Source organism: Oncorhynchus clarkii, chromosome 26 (genome assembly GCF_045791955.1).
Source record: "Oncorhynchus clarkii lewisi isolate Uvic-CL-2024 chromosome 26, UVic_Ocla_1.0, whole genome shotgun sequence".
NCBI classification, from domain to species: Eukaryota; Metazoa; Chordata; class Actinopteri; order Salmoniformes; family Salmonidae; genus Oncorhynchus; species Oncorhynchus clarkii.
The window spans coordinates 49885691-49908899 of record NC_092172.1 but is presented as its reverse complement, the minus strand read 5'-3'; the positions used below and the strand labels follow the sequence as shown (position 1 = coordinate 49908899).

The 23209-nt window shown below is 46.3% G+C and overlaps 1 protein-coding gene across 1 annotated transcript in view; it reads left to right on the top strand.

Annotated features, from left to right (window-relative positions):
- Positions 1–23209, top strand: part of LOC139384896 (ATP-binding cassette sub-family C member 12-like) — a 110553-nt gene that overhangs the window by 81199 nt on the left and 6145 nt on the right. Inside the window, exons 26-28 of the mRNA XM_071129796.1 lie at positions 16481–16670; positions 20264–20423; positions 21680–21758. Of these exons, the coding sequence (XP_070985897.1) occupies positions 16481–16670; positions 20264–20423; positions 21680–21758 (429 nt within the window). The remainder of the gene's footprint in view (positions 1–16480; positions 16671–20263; positions 20424–21679; positions 21759–23209) is intronic.

The following is a 23209-nucleotide window of genomic DNA, read 5'->3' as shown; positions in this document are numbered from 1 at the left end:
TCCATGTTTCTGTCCAGGGTTGTGTCTCTAAGGCATCCAGAATGTTGTCTGTTATAATCGTGTATCTGTCCAGGATTGTGTGTCTGAGGTGTCCATGTTTCTGTCCAGGGTTGTGTCTCTAAGGCATCCAGAATGTTGTCTGTTATAATCATGTTTCTGTCCAGGGTTGTGTGTCTGAGGTGTCCATGTTTCTGTCCAGGGTTGTGTCTGAGGTGTCCATGTTTCTGTCCAGGGTTGTGTCTCTGAGGTGTCCACGTTTCTGTCCAGGGTTGTGTATCTGAGGCGTCCATGTTTCTGTCCAGGGTTGTGTCTCTGAGGTGTCCATGTTTCTGTCCAGGGTTGTGTCTGAGGCGTCCATGTTTCTGTCCAGGGTTGTGTCTCTGAGGTGTCCATGTTTCTGTCCAGGGTTGTGTGTCTGAGGTGTCCTTGTTTCTGTCCAGGGTTGTGTGTCTGAGGTGTCCATGTTTCTGTCCAGGGTTGTGTCTCTGAGGTGTCCATGTTTCTGTCCAGGGTTGTGTATCTGAGGCGTCCATGTTTCTGTCCAGGGTTGTGTCTCTGAGGTGTCCATGTTTCTGTCCAGGGTTGTGTCTGAGGTGTCCATGTTTCTGTCCAGGGTTGTGTCTCTAAGGCATCCAGAATGTTGTCTGTTATAATCATGTTTCTGTCCAGGGTTGTGTGTCTGAGGTGTCCATGTTTCTGTCCAGGGTTGTGTCTCTGAGGCATCCAGAATGTTGTCTGTTTTAATCATGTTTCTGTCCAGGGATTTGTCTCTGAGGCATCCAGAATGTTGTCTGTTATAATCATGTTTCTGTCCAGGGTTGTGTGTCTGAGGCGTCCAGAATGTTGTCTGTTATAATCGTGTTTCTGTCCAGGGTTGTGTCTCTGAGGCATCCAGAATGTTGTCTGTTATAATCGTGTTTCTGTCCAGGATTGTGTGTCTGAGGTGTCCATGTTTCTGTCCAGGGTTGTGTGTCTGAGGTGTCCATGTTTCTGTCCAGGGTTGTGTCTCTGAGGCATCCAGAATGTTGTCTGTTATAATCGTGTTTCTGTCCAGGATTGTGTGTCTGAGGTGTCCATGTTTCTGTCCAGGGTTGTGTCTCTAAGGCATCCAGAATGTTGTCTGTTATAATCATGTTTCTGTCCAGGGTTGTGTGTCTCAGGTGTCCATGTTTCTGTCCAGGGTTGTGTGTCTGAGGCGTCCAGAATGTTGTCTGTTATAATCGTGTTTCTGTCCAGGGTTGTGTGTCTGAGGTGTCCATGTTTCTGTCCAGGGTTGTGTTTCTGAGGCGTTTATGTTTCTGTCCAGGGTTGTGTCTCTGAGGCATCCAGAATGTTGTCTGTTATGATCATGTTTCTGTCCAGGGTTGTGTGTCTGAGGTGTCCATGTTTCTGTCCAGGGTTGTGTCTCTGAGGCATCCAGAATGTTGTCTGTTATAATCATGTTTCTGTCCAGGGTTGTGTCTCTGAGGCATCCAGAATGTTGTCTGTTTTAATCATGTTTCTGTCCAGGAATTTGTCTCTGAGGTGTCCATGTTTCTGTCCAGGGTTGTGTGTCTGAGGCGTCCATGTTTCTGTCCAGGGTTGTGTGTCTGAGGTGTCCATGTTTCTGTCCAGGGTTGTGTTTCTGAGGCGTTTATGTTTCTGTCCAGGGTTGTGTCTCTGATGCGTCCATGTTTCTGTCCAGGGTTGTGTCTCTGAGGCATCCAGAATGTTGTCTGTTATAATCATGTTTCTGTCCAGGGTTGTGTCTCTGAGGCATCCAGAATGTTGTCTGTTTTAATCATGTTTCTGTCCAGGGATTTGTCTCTGAGGCATCCAGAATGTTGTCTGTTATAATCATGTTTCTGTCCAGGGTTGTGTGTCTGAGGTGTCCATGTTTCTGTCCAGGGTTGTGTCTCTAAGGCATCCAGAATGTTGTCTGTTATAATCATGTTTCTGTCCAGGGTTGTGTGTCTGAGGTGTCCATGTTTCTGTCCAGGGTTGTGTCTGAGGTGTCCATGTTTCTGTCCAGGGTTGTGTCTCTGAGGTGTCCATGTTTCTGTCCAGGGTTGTGTGTCTGAGGTGTCCATGTTTCTGTCCAGGGTTGTGTCTGAGGCGTCCATGTTTCTGTCCAGGGTTGTGTCTCTGAGGTGTCCACGTTTCTGTCCAGGGTTGTGTATCTGAGGCGTCCATGTTTCTGTCCAGGGTTGTGTCTCTGAGGTGTCCATGTTTCTGTCCAGGGTTGTGTCTGAGGCGTCCATGTTTCTGTCCAGGGTTGTGTCTCTGAGGTGTCCATGTTTCTGTCCAGGGTTGTGTGTCTGAGGTGTCCATGTTTCTGTCCAGGGTTGTGTGTCTGAGGTGTCCATGTTTCTGTCCAGGGTTGTGTCTCTGAGGTGTCCATGTTTCTGTCCAGGGTTGTGTATCTGAGGCGTCCATGTTTCTGTCCAGGGTTGTGTCTCTGAGGTGTCCATGTTTCTGTCCAGGGTTGTGTCTGAGGTGTCCATGTTTCTGTCCAGGGTTGTGTCTCTAAGGCATCCAGAATGTTGTCTGTTATAATCATGTTTCTGTCCAGGGTTGTGTGTCTGAGGTGTCCATGTTTCTGTCCAGGGTTGTGTCTCTGAGGCATCCAGAATGTTGTCTGTTTTAATCATGTTTCTGTCCAGGGATTTGTCTCTGAGGCATCCAGAATGTTGTCTGTTATAATCATGTTTCTGTCCAGGGTTGTGTGTCTGAGGCGTCCAGAATGTTGTCTGTTATAATCGTGTTTCTGTCCAGGGTTGTGTGTCTGAGGTGTCCATGTTTCTGTCCAGGGTTGTGTTTCTGAGGCGTTTATGTTTCTGTCCAGGGTTGTGTCTCAGAGGCATCCAGAATGTTGTCTGTTATAATCGTGTTTCTGTCCAGGATTGTGTGTCTGAGGTGTCCATGTTTCTGTCCAGGGTTGTGTGTCTGAGGTGTCCATGTTTCTGTCCAGGGTTGTGTCTCTAAGGCATCCAGAATGTTGTCTGTTATAATCATGTTTCTGTCCAGGGTTGTGTGTCTCAGGTGTCCATGTTTCTGTCCAGGGTTGTGTGTCTGAGGCGTCCAGAATGTTGTCTGTTATAATCGTGTTTCTGTCCAGGGTTGTGTGTCTGAGGTGTCCATGTTTCTGTCCAGGGTTGTGTTTCTGAGGCGTTTATGTTTCTGTCCAGGGTTGTGTCTCTGAGGCATCCAGAATGTTGTCTGTTATGATCATGTTTCTGTCCAGGGTTGTGTGTCTGAGGTGTCCATGTTTCTGTCCAGGGTTGTGTCTCTGAGGCATCCAGAATGTTGTCTGTTATAATCATGTTTCTGTCCAGGGTTGTGTCTCTGAGGCATCCAGAATGTTGTCTGTTTTAATCATGTTTCTGTCCAGGAATTTGTCTCTGAGGTGTCCATGTTTCTGTCCAGGGTTGTGTGTCTGAGGCGTCCATGTTTCTGTCCAGGGTTGTGTGTCTGAGGCGTCCATGTTTCTGTCCAGGGTTGTGTGTCTGAGGTGTCCATGTTTCTGTCCAGGGTTGTGTTTCTGAGGCGTTTATGTTTCTGTCCAGGGTTGTGTCTCTGATGCGTCCATGTTTCTGTCCAGGGTTGTGTCTCTGAGGCATCCAGAATGTTGTCTGTTTTAATCATGTTTCTGTCCAGGGATTTGTCTCTGAGGCATCCAGAATGTTGTCTGTTATAATCATGTTTCTGTCCAGGGTTGTGTGTCTGAGGTGTCCATGTTTCTGTCCAGGGTTGTGTCTCTAAGGCATCCAGAATGTTGTCTGTTATAATCGTGTTTCTGTCCAGGATTGTGTGTCTGAGGTGTCCATGTTTCTGTCCAGGGTTGTGTCTCTGAGGCATCCAGAATGTTGTCTGTTATAATCATGTTTCTGTCCAGGGTTGTGTGTCTGAGGTGTCCATGTTTCTGTCCAGGGTTGTGTCTCTAAGGCATCCAGAATGTTGTCTGTTATAATCATGTTTCTGTCCAGGGTTGTGTGTCTGAGGTGTCCATGTTTCTGTCCAGGGTTGTGTCTGAGGTGTCCATGTTTCTGTCCAGGGTTGTGTCTCTGAGGTGTCCACGTTTCTGTCCAGGGTTGTGTATCTGAGGCGTCCATGTTTCTGTCCAGGGTTGTGTCTCTGAGGTGTCCATGTTTCTGTCCAGGGTTGTGTCTGAGGCGTCCATGTTTCTGTCCAGGGTTGTGTCTCTGAGGTGTCCATGTTTCTGTCCAGGGTTGTGTGTCTGAGGTGTCCATGTTTCTGTCCAGGGTTGTGTCTGAGGTGTCCATGTTTCTGTCCAGGGTTGTGTCTCTGAGGTGTCCATGTTTCTGTCCAGGGTTGTGTATCTGAGGCGTCCATGTTTCTGTCCAGGGTTGTGTCTCTGAGGTGTCCATGTTTCTGTCCAGGGTTGTGTCTGAGGCGTCCATGTTTCTGTCCAGGGTTGTGTCTCTGAGGTGTCCATGTTTCTGTCCAGGGTTGTGTCTCTGAGGCGTCCATGTTTCTGTCCAGGGTTGTGTCTCTGAGGCATCCAGAATGTTGTCTGTTATAATCATGTTTCTGTCCAGGGTTGTGTCTCTGAGGCGTCCATGTTTCTGTCCAGGGTTGTGTCTCTGAGGCATCCAGAATGTTGTCTGTTATAATCATGTTTCTGTCCAGGGTTGTGTCTCTGAGGCGTCCATGTTTCTGTCCAGGGTTGTGTCTCTGAGGCATCCAGAATGTTGTCTGTTATAATCATGTTTCTGTCCAGGGTTGTGTCTCTGAGGCGTCCATGTTGTCTGTTATAATCATGTTTCTGTCCAGGGTTGTGTCTCTGAGGCATCCAGAATGTTGTCTGTTATAATCATGTTTCTGTCCAGGGTTGTGTCTCTGAGGCATCCAGAATGTTGTCTGTTATAATCATGTTTCTGTCCAGGGTTGTGTGTCTGAGGCGTCCAGAATGTTGTCTGTTATAATCGTGTTTCTGTCCAGGGTTGTGTGTCTGAGGTGTCCATGTTTCTGTCCAGGGTTGTGTTTCTGAGGCGTTTATGTTTCTGTCCAGGGTTGTGTCTCTGAGGCATCCAGAATGTTGTCTGTTATAATCATGTTTCTGTCCAGGGTTGTGTCTCTGAGGTGTCCATGTTTCTGTCCAGGGTTGTGTGTCTGAGGCGTCCATGTTTCTGTCCAGGGCTGTGTCTGAGGTGTCCATGTTTCTGTCCAGGGTTGTGTTTCTGAGGCGTTTATGTTTCTGTCCAGGGTTGTGTCTCTGATGCGTCCATGTTTCTGTCCAGGGTTGTGTCTCTGAGGCATCCAGAATGTTGTCTGTTATAATCATGCTTCTGTCCAGGGTTGTGTCTCTGAGGCGTTTATGTTTCTGTCCAGGGCTGTGTCTGAGGTGTCCATGTTTCTGTCCAGGGTTGTGTTTCTGAGGCGTTTATGTTTCTGTCCAGGGTTGTGTCTCTGATGCGTCCATGTTTCTGTCCAGGGTTGTGTGTCTGAGGCGTCCAGAATGTTGTCTGTTATAATCGTGTTTCTGTCCAGGGTTGTGTGCCTGAGGTGTCCATGTTTCTGTCCAGGGTTGTGTTTCTGAGGCGTTTATGTTTCTGTCCAGGGTTGTGTCTCTGAGGCATCCAGAATGTTGTCTGTTATAATCATGTTTCTGTCCAGGGTTGTGTCTCTGAGGCATCCAGAATGTTGTCTGTTTTAATCATGTTTCTGTCCAGGGATTTGTCTCTGAGGCATCCAGAATGTTGTCTGTTATAATCATGTTTCTGTCCAGGGTTGTGTGTCTGAGGCGTCCAGAATGTTGTCTGTTATAATCGTGTTTCTGTCCAGGGTTGTGTGTCTGAGGTGTCCATGTTTCTGTCCAGGGTTGTGTTTCTGAGGCGTTTATGTTTCTGTCCAGGGTTGTGTCTCTGAGGCATCCAGAATGTTGTCTGTTATAATCATGTTTCTGTCCAGGGTTGTGTGTCTGAGGTGTCCATGTTTCTGTCCAGGGTTGTGTCTCTGAGGCATCCAGAATGTTGTCTGTTATAATCATGTTTCTGTCCAGGGTTGTGTCTCTGAGGCATCCAGAATGTTGTCTGTTTTAATCATGTTTCTGTCCAGGAATTTGTCTCTGAGGTGTCCATGTTTCTGTCCAGGGTTGTGTGTCTGAGGCGTCCATGTTTCTGTCCAGGGTTGTGTGTCTGAGGTGTCCATGTTTCTGTCCAGGGTTGTGTTTCTGAGGCGTTTATGTTTCTGTCCAGGGTTGTGTCTCTGATGCGTCCATGTTTCTGTCCAGGGTTGTGTCTCTGAGGCATCCAGAATGTTGTCTGTTATAATCATGTTTCTGTCCAGGGTTGTGTCTCTGAGGCATCCAGAATGTTGTCTGTTTTAATCATGTTTCTGTCCAGGGTTGTGTGTCTGAGGCGTCCAGAATGTTGTCTGTTATAATCGTGTTTCTGTCCAGGGTTGTGTGTCTGAGGTGTCCATGTTTCTGTCCAGGGTTGTGTTTCTGAGGCGTTTATGTTTCTGTCCAGGGTTGTGTCTCTGAGGCATCCAGAATGTTGTCTGTTATGATCATGTTTCTGTCCAGGGTTGTGTGTCTGAGGTGTCCATGTTTCTGTCCAGGGTTGTGTCTCTGAGGCATCCAGAATGTTGTCTGTTATAATCATGTTTCTGTCCAGGGTTGTGTCTCTGAGGCATCCAGAATGTTGTCTGTTTTAATCATGTTTCTGTCCAGGAATTTGTCTCTGAGGTGTCCATGTTTCTGTCCAGGGTTGTGTGTCTGAGGCGTCCATGTTTCTGTCCAGGGTTGTGTGTCTGAGGCGTCCATGTTTCTGTCCAGGGTTGTGTGTCTGAGGTGTCCATGTTTCTGTCCAGGGTTGTGTTTCTGAGGCGTTTATGTTTCTGTCCAGGGTTGTGTCTCTGATGCGTCCATGTTTCTGTCCAGGGTTGTGTCTCTGAGGCATCCAGAATGTTGTCTGTTTTAATCATGTTTCTGTCCAGGGATTTGTCTCTGAGGCATCCAGAATGTTGTCTGTTATAATCATGTTTCTGTCCAGGGTTGTGTGTCTGAGGTGTCCATGTTTCTGTCCAGGGTTGTGTCTCTAAGGCATCCAGAATGTTGTCTGTTATAATCGTGTTTCTGTCCAGGATTGTGTGTCTGAGGTGTCCATGTTTCTGTCCAGGGTTGTGTCTCTGAGGCATCCAGAATGTTGTCTGTTATAATCATGTTTCTGTCCAGGGTTGTGTGTCTGAGGTGTCCATGTTTCTGTCCAGGGTTGTGTCTCTAAGGCATCCAGAATGTTGTCTGTTATAATCATGTTTCTGTCCAGGGTTGTGTGTCTGAGGTGTCCATGTTTCTGTCCAGGGTTGTGTCTGAGGTGTCCATGTTTCTGTCCAGGGTTGTGTCTCTGAGGTGTCCACGTTTCTGTCCAGGGTTGTGTATCTGAGGCGTCCATGTTTCTGTCCAGGGTTGTGTCTCTGAGGTGTCCATGTTTCTGTCCAGGGTTGTGTCTGAGGCGTCCATGTTTCTGTCCAGGGTTGTGTCTCTGAGGTGTCCATGTTTCTGTCCAGGGTTGTGTGTCTGAGGTGTCCATGTTTCTGTCCAGGGTTGTGTCTGAGGTGTCCATGTTTCTGTCCAGGGTTGTGTCTCTGAGGTGTCCATGTTTCTGTCCAGGGTTGTGTATCTGAGGCGTCCATGTTTCTGTCCAGGGTTGTGTCTCTGAGGTGTCCATGTTTCTGTCCAGGGTTGTGTCTGAGGCGTCCATGTTTCTGTCCAGGGTTGTGTCTCTGAGGTGTCCATGTTTCTGTCCAGGGTTGTGTCTCTGAGGCGTCCATGTTTCTGTCCAGGGTTGTGTCTCTGAGGCATCCAGAATGTTGTCTGTTATAATCATGTTTCTGTCCAGGGTTGTGTCTCTGAGGCGTCCATGTTTCTGTCCAGGGTTGTGTCTCTGAGGCATCCAGAATGTTGTCTGTTATAATCATGTTTCTGTCCAGGGTTGTGTCTCTGAGGCGTCCATGTTTCTGTCCAGGGTTGTGTCTCTGAGGCATCCAGAATGTTGTCTGTTATAATCATGTTTCTGTCCAGGGTTGTGTCTCTGAGGCGTCCATGTTGTCTGTTATAATCATGTTTCTGTCCAGGGTTGTGTCTCTGAGGCATCCAGAATGTTGTCTGTTATAATCATGTTTCTGTCCAGGGTTGTGTCTCTGAGGCATCCAGAATGTTGTCTGTTATAATCATGTTTCTGTCCAGGGTTGTGTGTCTGAGGCGTCCAGAATGTTGTCTGTTATAATCGTGTTTCTGTCCAGGGTTGTGTGTCTGAGGTGTCCATGTTTCTGTCCAGGGTTGTGTTTCTGAGGCGTTTATGTTTCTGTCCAGGGTTGTGTCTCTGAGGCATCCAGAATGTTGTCTGTTATAATCATGTTTCTGTCCAGGGTTGTGTCTCTGAGGTGTCCATGTTTCTGTCCAGGGTTGTGTGTCTGAGGCGTCCATGTTTCTGTCCAGGGCTGTGTCTGAGGTGTCCATGTTTCTGTCCAGGGTTGTGTTTCTGAGGCGTTTATGTTTCTGTCCAGGGTTGTGTCTCTGATGCGTCCATGTTTCTGTCCAGGGTTGTGTCTCTGAGGCATCCAGAATGTTGTCTGTTATAATCATGCTTCTGTCCAGGGTTGTGTCTCTGAGGCGTTTATGTTTCTGTCCAGGGCTGTGTCTGAGGTGTCCATGTTTCTGTCCAGGGTTGTGTTTCTGAGGCGTTTATGTTTCTGTCCAGGGTTGTGTCTCTGATGCGTCCATGTTTCTGTCCAGGGTTGTGTGTCTGAGGCGTCCAGAATGTTGTCTGTTATAATCGTGTTTCTGTCCAGGGTTGTGTGCCTGAGGTGTCCATGTTTCTGTCCAGGGTTGTGTTTCTGAGGCGTTTATGTTTCTGTCCAGGGTTGTGTCTCTGAGGCATCCAGAATGTTGTCTGTTATAATCATGTTTCTGTCCAGGGTTGTGTCTCTGAGGCATCCAGAATGTTGTCTGTTTTAATCATGTTTCTGTCCAGGGATTTGTCTCTGAGGCATCCAGAATGTTGTCTGTTATAATCATGTTTCTGTCCAGGGTTGTGTGTCTGAGGCGTCCAGAATGTTGTCTGTTATAATCGTGTTTCTGTCCAGGGTTGTGTGTCTGAGGTGTCCATGTTTCTGTCCAGGGTTGTGTTTCTGAGGCGTTTATGTTTCTGTCCAGGGTTGTGTCTCTGAGGCATCCAGAATGTTGTCTGTTATAATCATGTTTCTGTCCAGGGTTGTGTGTCTGAGGTGTCCATGTTTCTGTCCAGGGTTGTGTCTCTGAGGCATCCAGAATGTTGTCTGTTATAATCATGTTTCTGTCCAGGGTTGTGTCTCTGAGGCATCCAGAATGTTGTCTGTTTTAATCATGTTTCTGTCCAGGAATTTGTCTCTGAGGTGTCCATGTTTCTGTCCAGGGTTGTGTGTCTGAGGCGTCCATGTTTCTGTCCAGGGTTGTGTGTCTGAGGTGTCCATGTTTCTGTCCAGGGTTGTGTTTCTGAGGCGTTTATGTTTCTGTCCAGGGTTGTGTCTCTGATGCGTCCATGTTTCTGTCCAGGGTTGTGTCTCTGAGGCATCCAGAATGTTGTCTGTTATAATCATGTTTCTGTCCAGGGTTGTGTCTCTGAGGCATCCAGAATGTTGTCTGTTTTAATCATGTTTCTGTCCAGGGATTTGTCTCTGAGGCATCCAGAATGTTGTCTGTTATAATCATGTTTCTGTCCAGGGTTGTGTGTCTGAGGTGTCCATGTTTCTGTCCAGGGTTGTGTCTCTAAGGCATCCAGAATGTTGTCTGTTATAATCATGTTTCTGTCCAGGGTTGTGTGTCTGAGGTGTCCATGTTTCTGTCCAGGGTTGTGTCTGAGGTGTCCATGTTTCTGTCCAGGGTTGTGTCTCTGAGGTGTCCATGTTTCTGTCCAGGGTTGTGTGTCTGAGGTGTCCATGTTTCTGTCCAGGGTTGTGTCTGAGGCGTCCATGTTTCTGTCCAGGGTTGTGTCTCTGAGGTGTCCACGTTTCTGTCCAGGGTTGTGTATCTGAGGCGTCCATGTTTCTGTCCAGGGTTGTGTCTCTGAGGTGTCCATGTTTCTGTCCAGGGTTGTGTCTGAGGCGTCCATGTTTCTGTCCAGGGTTGTGTCTCTGAGGTGTCCATGTTTCTGTCCAGGGTTGTGTGTCTGAGGTGTCCATGTTTCTGTCCAGGGTTGTGTGTCTGAGGTGTCCATGTTTCTGTCCAGGGTTGTGTCTCTGAGGTGTCCATGTTTCTGTCCAGGGTTGTGTATCTGAGGCGTCCATGTTTCTGTCCAGGGTTGTGTCTCTGAGGTGTCCATGTTTCTGTCCAGTATTGTGTGTCTGAGGTGTCCATGTTTCTGTCCAGGGTTGTGTCTCTAAGGCATCCAGAATGTTGTCTGTTATAATCATGTTTCTGTCCAGGGTTGTGTGTCTGAGGTGTCCATGTTTCTGTCCAGGGTTGTGTCTCTGAGGCATCCAGAATGTTGTCTGTTTTAATCATGTTTCTGTCCAGGGATTTGTCTCTGAGGCATCCAGAATGTTGTCTGTTATAATCATGTTTCTGTCCAGGGTTGTGTGTCTGAGGCGTCCAGAATGTTGTCTGTTATAATCGTGTTTCTGTCCAGGGTTGTGTGTCTGAGGTGTCCATGTTTCTGTCCAGGGTTGTGTTTCTGAGGCGTTTATGTTTCTGTCCAGGGTTGTGTCTCAGAGGCATCCAGAATGTTGTCTGTTATAATCGTGTTTCTGTCCAGGATTGTGTGTCTGAGGTGTCCATGTTTCTGTCCAGGGTTGTGTGTCTGAGGTGTCCATGTTTCTGTCCAGGGTTGTGTCTCTAAGGCATCCAGAATGTTGTCTGTTATAATCATGTTTCTGTCCAGGGTTGTGTGTCTCAGGTGTCCATGTTTCTGTCCAGGGTTGTGTGTCTGAGGCGTCCAGAATGTTGTCTGTTATAATCGTGTTTCTGTCCAGGGTTGTGTGTCTGAGGTGTCCATGTTTCTGTCCAGGGTTGTGTTTCTGAGGCGTTTATGTTTCTGTCCAGGGTTGTGTCTCTGAGGCATCCAGAATGTTGTCTGTTATGATCATGTTTCTGTCCAGGGTTGTGTGTCTGAGGTGTCCATGTTTCTGTCCAGGGTTGTGTCTCTGAGGCATCCAGAATGTTGTCTGTTATAATCATGTTTCTGTCCAGGGTTGTGTCTCTGAGGCATCCAGAATGTTGTCTGTTTTAATCATGTTTCTGTCCAGGAATTTGTCTCTGAGGTGTCCATGTTTCTGTCCAGGGTTGTGTGTCTGAGGCGTCCATGTTTCTGTCCAGGGTTGTGTGTCTGAGGCGTCCATGTTTCTGTCCAGGGTTGTGTGTCTGAGGTGTCCATGTTTCTGTCCAGGGTTGTGTTTCTGAGGCGTTTATGTTTCTGTCCAGGGTTGTGTCTCTGATGCGTCCATGTTTCTGTCCAGGGTTGTGTCTCTGAGGCATCCAGAATGTTGTCTGTTTTAATCATGTTTCTGTCCAGGGATTTGTCTCTGAGGCATCCAGAATGTTGTCTGTTATAATCATGTTTCTGTCCAGGGTTGTGTGTCTGAGGTGTCCATGTTTCTGTCCAGGGTTGTGTCTCTAAGGCATCCAGAATGTTGTCTGTTATAATCGTGTTTCTGTCCAGGATTGTGTGTCTGAGGTGTCCATGTTTCTGTCCAGGGTTGTGTCTCTGAGGCATCCAGAATGTTGTCTGTTATAATCATGTTTCTGTCCAGGGTTGTGTGTCTGAGGTGTCCATGTTTCTGTCCAGGGTTGTGTCTCTAAGGCATCCAGAATGTTGTCTGTTATAATCATGTTTCTGTCCAGGGTTGTGTGTCTGAGGTGTCCATGTTTCTGTCCAGGGTTGTGTCTGAGGTGTCCATGTTTCTGTCCAGGGTTGTGTCTCTGAGGTGTCCACGTTTCTGTCCAGGGTTGTGTATCTGAGGCGTCCATGTTTCTGTCCAGGGTTGTGTCTCTGAGGTGTCCATGTTTCTGTCCAGGGTTGTGTCTGAGGCGTCCATGTTTCTGTCCAGGGTTGTGTCTCTGAGGTGTCCATGTTTCTGTCCAGGGTTGTGTGTCTGAGGTGTCCATGTTTCTGTCCAGGGTTGTGTCTGAGGTGTCCATGTTTCTGTCCAGGGTTGTGTCTCTGAGGTGTCCATGTTTCTGTCCAGGGTTGTGTATCTGAGGCGTCCATGTTTCTGTCCAGGGTTGTGTCTCTGAGGTGTCCATGTTTCTGTCCAGGGTTGTGTCTGAGGCGTCCATGTTTCTGTCCAGGGTTGTGTCTCTGAGGTGTCCATGTTTCTGTCCAGGGTTGTGTCTCTGAGGCGTCCATGTTTCTGTCCAGGGTTGTGTCTCTGAGGCATCCAGAATGTTGTCTGTTATAATCATGTTTCTGTCCAGGGTTGTGTCTCTGAGGCGTCCATGTTTCTGTCCAGGGTTGTGTCTCTGAGGCATCCAGAATGTTGTCTGTTATAATCATGTTTCTGTCCAGGGTTGTGTCTCTGAGGCGTCCATGTTTCTGTCCAGGGTTGTGTCTCTGAGGCATCCAGAATGTTGTCTGTTATAATCATGTTTCTGTCCAGGGTTGTGTCTCTGAGGCGTCCATGTTGTCTGTTATAATCATGTTTCTGTCCAGGGTTGTGTCTCTGAGGCATCCAGAATGTTGTCTGTTATAATCATGTTTCTGTCCAGGGTTGTGTCTCTGAGGCATCCAGAATGTTGTCTGTTATAATCATGTTTCTGTCCAGGGTTGTGTGTCTGAGGCGTCCAGAATGTTGTCTGTTATAATCGTGTTTCTGTCCAGGGTTGTGTGTCTGAGGTGTCCATGTTTCTGTCCAGGGTTGTGTTTCTGAGGCGTTTATGTTTCTGTCCAGGGTTGTGTCTCTGAGGCATCCAGAATGTTGTCTGTTATAATCATGTTTCTGTCCAGGGTTGTGTCTCTGAGGTGTCCATGTTTCTGTCCAGGGTTGTGTGTCTGAGGCGTCCATGTTTCTGTCCAGGGCTGTGTCTGAGGTGTCCATGTTTCTGTCCAGGGTTGTGTTTCTGAGGCGTTTATGTTTCTGTCCAGGGTTGTGTCTCTGATGCGTCCATGTTTCTGTCCAGGGTTGTGTCTCTGAGGCATCCAGAATGTTGTCTGTTATAATCATGCTTCTGTCCAGGGTTGTGTCTCTGAGGCGTTTATGTTTCTGTCCAGGGCTGTGTCTGAGGTGTCCATGTTTCTGTCCAGGGTTGTGTTTCTGAGGCGTTTATGTTTCTGTCCAGGGTTGTGTCTCTGATGCGTCCATGTTTCTGTCCAGGGTTGTGTGTCTGAGGCGTCCAGAATGTTGTCTGTTATAATCGTGTTTCTGTCCAGGGTTGTGTGCCTGAGGTGTCCATGTTTCTGTCCAGGGTTGTGTTTCTGAGGCGTTTATGTTTCTGTCCAGGGTTGTGTCTCTGAGGCATCCAGAATGTTGTCTGTTATAATCATGTTTCTGTCCAGGGTTGTGTCTCTGAGGCATCCAGAATGTTGTCTGTTTTAATCATGTTTCTGTCCAGGGATTTGTCTCTGAGGCATCCAGAATGTTGTCTGTTATAATCATGTTTCTGTCCAGGGTTGTGTGTCTGAGGCGTCCAGAATGTTGTCTGTTATAATCGTGTTTCTGTCCAGGGTTGTGTGTCTGAGGTGTCCATGTTTCTGTCCAGGGTTGTGTTTCTGAGGCGTTTATGTTTCTGTCCAGGGTTGTGTCTCTGAGGCATCCAGAATGTTGTCTGTTATAATCATGTTTCTGTCCAGGGTTGTGTGTCTGAGGTGTCCATGTTTCTGTCCAGGGTTGTGTCTCTGAGGCATCCAGAATGTTGTCTGTTATAATCATGTTTCTGTCCAGGGTTGTGTCTCTGAGGCATCCAGAATGTTGTCTGTTTTAATCATGTTTCTGTCCAGGAATTTGTCTCTGAGGTGTCCATGTTTCTGTCCAGGGTTGTGTGTCTGAGGCGTCCATGTTTCTGTCCAGGGTTGTGTGTCTGAGGTGTCCATGTTTCTGTCCAGGGTTGTGTTTCTGAGGCGTTTATGTTTCTGTCCAGGGTTGTGTCTCTGAGGCATCCAGAATGTTGTCTGTTATAATCATGTTTCTGTCCAGGGTTGTGTGTCTGAGGTGTCCATGTTTCTGTCCAGGGTTGTGTCTCTAAGGCATCCAGAATGTTGTCTGTTATAATCATGTTTCTGTCCAGGGTTGTGTGTCTGAGGTGTCCATGTTTCTGTCCAGGGTTGTGTCTCTAAGGCATCCAGAATGTTGTCTGTTATAATCATGTTTCTGTCCAGGGTTGTGTCTCTGAGGCATCCAGAATGTTGTCTGTTTTAATCGTGTTTCTGTCCAGGGTTGTGTCTCTGAGGCATCCATAATGTTGTCTGTTATAATCGTGTTTCTGTCCAGGGTTGTGTCTCTGAGGCATCCAGAATGTTGTCTGTTATAATCATGTTTCTGTACAGGGTTGTGTCTCTGAGGCATCCAGAATGTTGTCTGTTTTAATCATGTTTCTGTCCAGGGATTTGTCTCTGAGGCATCCAGAATGTTGTCTGTTATAATCATGTTTCTGTCCAGGGTTGTGTGTCTGAGGTGTCCATGTTTCTGTCCAGGGTTGTGTCTCTAAGGCATCCAGAATGTTGTCTGTTATAATCGTGTTTCTGTCCAGGATTGTGTGTCTGAGGTGTCCATGTTTCTGTCCAGGGTTGTGTCTCTAAGGCATCCAGAATGTTGTCTGTTATAATCATGTTTCTGTCCAGGGTTGTGTGTCTGAGGTGTCCATGTTTCTGTCCAGGGTTGTGTCTCTGAGGCATCCAGAATGTTGTCTGTTATAATCATGTTTCTGTCCAGGGTTGTGTGTCTGAGGTGTCCATGTTTCTGTCCAGGGTTGTGTCTCTAAGGCATCCAGAATGTTGTCTGTTATAATCATGTTTCTGTCCAGGGTTGTGTGTCTGAGGTGTCCATGTTTCTGTCCAGGGTTGTGTCTCTAAGGCATCCAGAATGTTGTCTGTTATAATCATGTTTCTGTCCAGGGTTGTGTCTCTGAGGCATCCAGAATGTTGTCTGTTTTAATCGTGTTTCTGTCCAGGGTTGTGTCTCTGAGGCATCCATAATGTTGTCTGTTTTAATCGTGTTTCTGTCCAGGGTTGTGTCTCTGAGGCATCCAGAATGTTGTCTGTTATAATCATGTTTCTGTACAGGGTTGTGTCTCTGAGGCATCCAGAATGTTGTCTGTTTTAATCATGTTTCTGTCCAGGGATTTGTCTCTGAGGCATCCAGAATGTTGTCTGTTATAATCATGTTTCTGTCCAGGGTTGTGTGTCTGAGGCGTCCATGTTTCTGTCCAGGGTTGTGTGTCTGAGGTTTCCATGTTTCTGTCCAGGGTTGTGTTTCTGAGGCGTTTATGTTTCTGTCCAGGGTTGTGTCTCTGATGCGTCCATGTTTCTGTCCATGGTTGTGTCTCTGAGGCATCCAGAATGTTGTCTGTTATAATCATGTTTCTGTCCAGGGTTGTGTCTCTGAGGCATCCAGAATGTTGTCTGTTTTAATCATGTTTCTGTCCAGGAATTTGTCTCTGAGGCATCCAGAATGTTGTCTGTTATAATCATGTTTCTGTCCAGGGTTGTGTCTCTGAGGTGTCCATGTTTCTGTCCAGGGTTGTGTGTCTGAGGCGTCCATGTTTCTGTCCAGGGTTGTGTGTCTGAGGTGTCCATGTTTCTGTCCAGGGTTGTGTTTCTGAGGCGTTTATGTTTCTGTCCAGGGTTGTGTCTCTGATGCGTCCATGTTTCTGTCCAGGGTTGTGTCTCTGAGGCATCCAGAATGTTGTCTGTTATAATCATGTTTCTTTCCAGGGTTGTGTCTCTGAGGCATCCAGAATGTTGTCTGTTTTAATCATGTTTCTGTCCAGGGATTTGTCTCTGAGGCATTCAGAATGTTGTCTGTTATAATCATGTTTCTGTCCAGGGTTGTGTGTCTGAGGTGTCCATGTTTCTGTCCAGGGTTGTGTCTCTAAGGCATCCAGAATGTTGTCTGTTATAATCGTGTTTCTGTCCAGGGTTGTGTCTCTGAGGCATCCAGAATGTTGTCTGTTATAATCATGTTTCTGTCCAGGGTTGTGTCTCTGAGGCGTCCATGTTGTCTGTTATAATCATGTTTCTGTCCAGGGTTGTGTCTCTGAGGCCTCCATGTTTCTGTCCAGGGTTGTGTCTCTGAGGCATCCAGATTGTTGTCTGTTATAATCATGTTTCTGTCCAGGGTTGTGTCTCTGAGGTGTCCATGTTTTTGTCCAGGGTTGTGTCTCTGAGGTGTCCATGTTTCTGTCCAGGGTTGTGTGTCTGAGGCATCCAGAATGTTGTCTGTTATAATCATGTTTTTGTCCAGGGTTGTGTCTCTGAGGCATCCAGAATGTTGTCTGTTATAATCGTGTTTCTGTCCAGGGTTGTGTCTCTGAGGCCTCCATGTTGTCTGTTATAATCATGTTTCTGTCCAGGGTTGTGTGTCTGAGGCGCCCAGGAGAGTTAAAGACGCCCTCATCCCAGAGGGTTGGCCTCATAAAGGGGCCATCTCCTTTAAGGACTACACGATGAGGTACAGAGCGAACACCCCCATCGTGCTCGACGGACTACAGCTCAACATCCAGCCCAGGGAGAAGCTGGGCATCGTGGGGAGGACAGGCTCCGGTAAGACCTCAGTCCAACTCATTGTCAGAGTTGAACTTGTCTGTACTATGTGTCTATGCCTGCTGCTGGTGGCTAACTGTATTTCACAGATAAGGCCTCAGTTTAGACCACCTACTCACTGTCATAATGTTAACATGAAACACCACAGTGAACATTGTCATTGCGATATATAGTGGCATTTGGAAAGTATTCAGACCACATTTTGTTACATTACAACCTTGTTCAGTACTTTGTTGAAGCACCTTTGGCAGAGATTACAGTATTCAGACCCTTCACTCAGTACTTTGTTGAAGCACCTTTGGCAGAGATTACAGTATTCAGACCCTTCACTCAGTACTTTGTTGAAGCACCTTTGGCAGAGATTACAGTATTCAGACCCTTTACTCAGTACTTTGTTGAAGCACCTTTGGCAGAGATTACAGTATTCAGACCCTTCACTCAGTACTTTGTTGAAGCACCTTTGGCAGAGATTACAGTATTCAGACCCTTTACTCAGTACTTTGTTGAAGCACCTTTGGCAGAGATTACAGTATTCAGACCCTTCACTCAGTACTTTGTTGAAGCACCTTTGGCAGAGATTACAGTATTCAGACCCTTCACTCAGTACTTTGTTGAAGCACCTTTGGCAGAGATTACAGTATTCAGACCCTTTACTCAGTACTTTGTTGAAGCACCTTTGGCAGAGATTACAGTATTCAGACCCTTCACTCAGTACTTTGTTGAAGCACCTTTGGCAGAGATTACAGTATTCAGACCCTTTACTCAGTACTTTGTTGAAGCACCTTTGGCAGAGATTACAGTATTCAGACCCTTCACTCAGTACTTTGTTGAAGCACCTTTGGCAGAGATTACAGCCTGGAGTCTTCTTGGGTTTGACGCTACAAACTTGGCACACCTGTATTTGGGGAGTTTCTCCCATTGTTCTCTGCAGATCCTCTCAAGCTCTGTCAGGTTGTATGGGGAGCGTCACTGCACAGCTATTTTTCAGGTCTCTCCAGAGATGTTAGATCAGGTTCAAGTCCGGGCTCTGGCTGGGCCACTCAAGGACATTCAGAGACATGTCCTGAAGCAACTCCTGCCTTGTCTTGGCGTTGTGCTTAGTGTCGTTGTAGGAACCTTTGCCCCAGTCTGAGGTACTGAGCACTCTGGGGAGCAGGTTTTCATTAAGGATCTCTCTGTACTTTGCTCCATTCATCTTTCCCTCGATGCCGACTCATCTCCCAGTCCCTGCAGCTGAAAAACATCCCCACAGCATGATGCTGCCACCACCATGCTTCACCGTAGGGATGGTATTGGCCAGGTGATGAGCTATGCCTGGTTTCCTCCAGACGTGATGCTTGGCATTCAGGGCAAAGAGTTCAATCTTAGTTTCATCAGACCAGAGAATCTTGTTTCTCATAGTTTGAGAGTCTTTAGGTGCCTTTTGGCAAACTCCAAGCGGGCTGGCATGTGCCTTTTACTGAAGAATGGCTTCCGTCTGGCCACTCTACCATAAAGGCCTGATTGGTGGAGTGCTGCAGAGATGGTTGTCCTTCTGGAAGGTTTTCCCATCTCCACAGTGGAACTCTGGAGCTCTGTCAGAGTGACCATCAGATTCTTGGTCACCTCCCTGACCAAGGCCCTTCTCCCCCGATTGCTCAGTTTGGCCGGGTGGCCAGCTCTAGGAAGAGTCTTGGTGGTTCCAAACTTCTTCCATTTTAGAATGATGGAGGCCACTGTGTTCTTGAGGACCTTCAATACTGCAGACATTTTGTTGGTACCCTTCCCCAGATCTGTGCCTCGACAAAATCTCGGAGCTCTACGGATAATTCCTTCGACCTCATGGATTGGTTTTTACTCTGACATGCACTGTCAACTGTGTGACCTTACATAGACAGGTTTGTGTATTTCCAAATCATGTCCAATAGGTGGACTCCAATCAAGTTGTAAAAACAGGATGCACCTGAGCTCAATTTTGAGTCTCATAGCAAAGGTTCTGAATACTTATGTATTTTTAAAAACCTGTTTTTGCTTTTTCGTTACGGGGTAATGTGTGTAGATTGATGAAGAATATACAAGAAGTGTGTGTCAATCGTGAGGCATCAGTTAGTTGTCTTTGTTTTATCTTCTGCTGTGACCTCGATGTGACCTGGATGTGTTGTATATAACCTGGATGTGACCTGGATGTGTATCTAGAACAATGTGTCAATACTGAGACAGCAGCTGTATATAACCTGGATATGACCTGGATGTGTTGTATTTAACCTGGATGTGACCTGAATGTGTATCTAGAACAATGTGTCAATACTGAGACAGCAGCTGTATATAACCTGGATATGACCTGGATGTGTTGGATATGATCTGGATGTACTGTATATAACCTGGATGTACTGTATATAACCTGGATGTACTGTATATAACCTGGATGTGTTGTATATAACCTGGATGTGTTGTATATAACCTGGATGTGTTGTATATAACCTGGATGTGTTGTATATAACCTGGATGTGACCTGGATGTGTTGTATATAACCTGGATGTGTTGTACATAACCTGGATGTGTTGTACATAACCTGGATGTGTTGTATATAACCTGTATATAACCTGGATGTACTGTATATAACCTGGATGTATTGTATATAACCTGGATGTGTTGTACATAACCTGGATGTGTTGTATATAACCTGGATGTGTTGTACATAACCTGGATGTGTTGTACATAACCTGGATGTGTTGTACATAACCTGGATGTGTTGTATATAACCTGCATGTGTTGTATATAACCTGGATGTACTGTATATAACCTGGATGTATTGTATATAACCTGGATGTGTTGTACATAACCTGGATGTGTTGTATATAACCTGGATGTGTTGTACATAACCTGGATGTGTTGTACATAACCTGGATGTGTTGTACATAACCTGGATGTGTTGTACATAACCTGGATGTGTTGTACATAACCTGGATGTGTTGTACATAACCTGGATGTGTTGTACATAACCTGGATGTGTTGTACATAACCTGGATGTGTTGTATATAACCTGCATGTGTTGTATATGACCTGGATGTACTGTATATAACCTGGATGTGTTGTATATGACCTGGATGTACTGTATATAACCTGGATGTGTTGTATACACCCTGGATGTGTTGTATATAACCTGGATGTGACCTGGATGTACTGTATATAACCTGGATGTGTTGTATATAACCTGCATGTGTTGTATATAACCTGCATGTGTTGTATATGACCTGGATGTGTTGTATATAACCTGGATGTGTTGTATACACCCTGGATGTACTGTATATAACCTGCATGTGTTGTATATAACCTGCATGTGTTGTATATGACCTGGATGTGTTGTATATAACCTGGATGTGTTGTGTATATAACCTGGATGTGTTGTATATGACCTGGATGTACTGTATATAGCCTGGATGTAACCTGGATGTGCTGTATATAACCTGGATGTGTTGTACATAACCTGGATGTGTTGTATATAACCTACATGTGTTGTATATAACCTGGATGTGACCTGGATGTGTTGTATATAACCTGTATATAACCTGGATGTATAGTCTATAACCTGGATATTATATGTCACCCAACAGGGAAGTCTTCTTTAGGAGTGGCCCTGTTCCGCCTGGTGGAACCAGCTGCAGGGACTATCTTCATAGATGGGGTGGACACCAGCGCTATCGGCCTGGAGGACCTCCGCAGTAAACTATCAGTCATCCCCCAGGACCCTGTCCTATTCATCGGCACTGTGAGGTAATACCACTGTCTGTTACGGTCTACACAGTACACTAGTCACCTATAGAAGCAGACTCCATAGACCAGGTAATACCACTGTCTACACAGTACACTAGTCACCTATAGAAGCAGACTCCATAGACCAGGTAATACCACTGTCTACACAGTACACTAGTCACCTATAGAAACAGACTGCATAGACCAGGTAATACCACTGTCTACACAGTACACTAGTCACCTATAGAAGCAGACTCCATAGACCAGGTAATACCACTGTCTACACAGTACACTAGTCACCTATAGAAACAGACTGCATAGACCAGGTAATACCACTGTCTACACAGTACACTAGTCACCTATAGAAACAGACTCCATAGACCACCATGCAAGATTGTTGGAACCTCAGGCATCTTGAATTAACTGGAGCACAGGTCGTTTACAAATGTCCTCTATCTGACTGGGTTCAGTTGTGACCACTCTGTAAACCAGTATGTATCTCTATCTGACTGGGTTCAGGACTAGTTTCTCCAGGTATGACCTCTCTGTCAGCCTGTATTACTGTGTCTCTATCTGACTGGGTTCAGGACTAGTTTCTCCAGATATGACCTCTCTGTCAGCCTGTATTACTGTGTCTCTATCTCACTGGGTTCAGGACTAGTTTCTCCAGGTATGACCTCTCTGTCAACCTGTATTACTGTGTCTCTATCTGACTGGGTTCAGGACTAGTTTCTCCAGATATGACCTCTCTGTCAGCCTGTATTACTGTGTCTCTATCTCACTGGGTTCAGGACTAGTTTCTCCAGGTATGACCTCTCTGTCAACCTGTATTACTGTGTCTCTATCTGACTGGGTTCAGGACTATTTTCTCCAGGTATGACCTCTCTGTCAACCTGTATTACTGTGTCTCTATCTGACTGGGTTCAGGACTATTTTCTCCAGGTATGACCTCTCTGTCAACCTGTATTACTGTGTCTCTATCTGACTGGGTTCAGGACTATTTTCTCCAGGTATGACCTCTCTGTCAACCTGTATTACTGTGTCTCTATCTGACTGGGTTCAGGACTATTTTCTCCAGGTATGACCTCTTTGTCAACCTGTATTACTGTGTCTCTATCTGACTGGGTTCAGGACTATTTTCTCCAGGTATGACCTCTCTGTCAGCCTGTATTACTGTGTCTCTATCTTACTGGGTTCAGGACTATTTTCTCCAGGTATGACCTCTCTGTCAGCCTGTATTACTGTGTGTCTACATGTGACTTGTTCCCTTGCTGCAGGTATAATCTGGATCCTTTCAACAACTATAGTGATGAGGACATCTGGTCTGCTCTGGATAAGACCTTCATGAAACACACAGTATGTACAGCCTCTATGGGGACCATTACATGAGGCCTGGTTTACTGTAGGTTGTCTGACTCTATGGGGACCATTACATGAGGCCTGGTTTACTGTAGGTTGTCTGACTCTATGGGGACCTGGTTTACTGTAGGTTGTCTGACTCTATGGGGACCAATACATGAGGCCTGGTTTACTGTAGGTTGTCTGACTCTATGGGGACCATTACATGAGGCCTGGTTTACTGTAGGTTGTCTGACTCTATGGGGACCATTACATGAGGCCTGGTTTACTATAGGTTGTCTGACTCTATGGGGACCATTACATGAGGCCTGGTTTACTGTAGGTTGTCTGACTCTATGGGGACCATTACATAAGGCCTGGTTTACTGTAGGTTGTCTGACTCTATGGGGACCTGGTTTACTATAGGTTGTCTGACTCTATGGGGACCATTACATGAGGCCTGGTTTACTGTAGGTTGTCTGACTCTATGGGGACCATTACATGAGGCCTGGTTTTCTGTAGGTTGTCTGCAACTATGGGGACCATTACATGAGGCCTGGTTTACTGTAGGTTGCCTGCAACTATGGGGACCATTACATGAGGCCTGGTTTACTGTATGTTGTCTGCCTCTATGGGGACCATTACATGAGGCCTGGTTTACTGTATGTTGGCTGACTCTATGGGGACCTGGTTTACTGTAGGTCACGGGTGTCAAACTCTGGCCCGTGGGCCAAATTTGGCCCGTGGGGTAATTATATTTGGCCCGCGAGACAATACCAAATTACTACTAGAGCTGGCCCGCCGGTATTATACAGCGCATTCACCACTAATACTACGAATCCCATAATGCTCTGCTGTTTTCGCGCGCCAATCAGGACAGGACCCAGAAACGCTCTCTCCTCTGTGACAGTAGTCATAGCAACATAGACGCTACAACTGTCAGCGAGGTAACCCTTCCCAAAAATGGCGAAAAGAAAGGCAGAAAACAGGAGCTTTCTGGACAAGTGGGAGGCAGAATATCTGTTTACATATGTAAAAGACAAACCTGTTTGTCTTGTTTGTGTAGTCAACGTGGCTGTAAGTAAGGAGTACAACATTAGACGACACTATGAAACGAAACACCATGACAAATACAAGGACCTGGACATGACTCAAAGGAGCCAGAAAGTAGAGGAGATGAAAAGAAGTTTGGTTTCACAACAGAATATGTTTAAAAAAGCCACATCACAAAGCGAGGCTGCTGTAAAGGCTAGTTATATAGTGGCAGCAGAGATCGCAAAATCAGCCCAGCCCTTTAATGAGGGAGAGTTCATGAAAAAGTGCATGATGAAGGTTTGTGACCTCGTATGCCCAGAGAAAAAACAAGCATTTTCAAACGTGAGCCTGAGCAGGAACACAGTAGCTGATCGCACATGTGATCTTGCCACCAATTTGTATGACCAGCTGATGGAAAAGGGAAAAGATTTTGT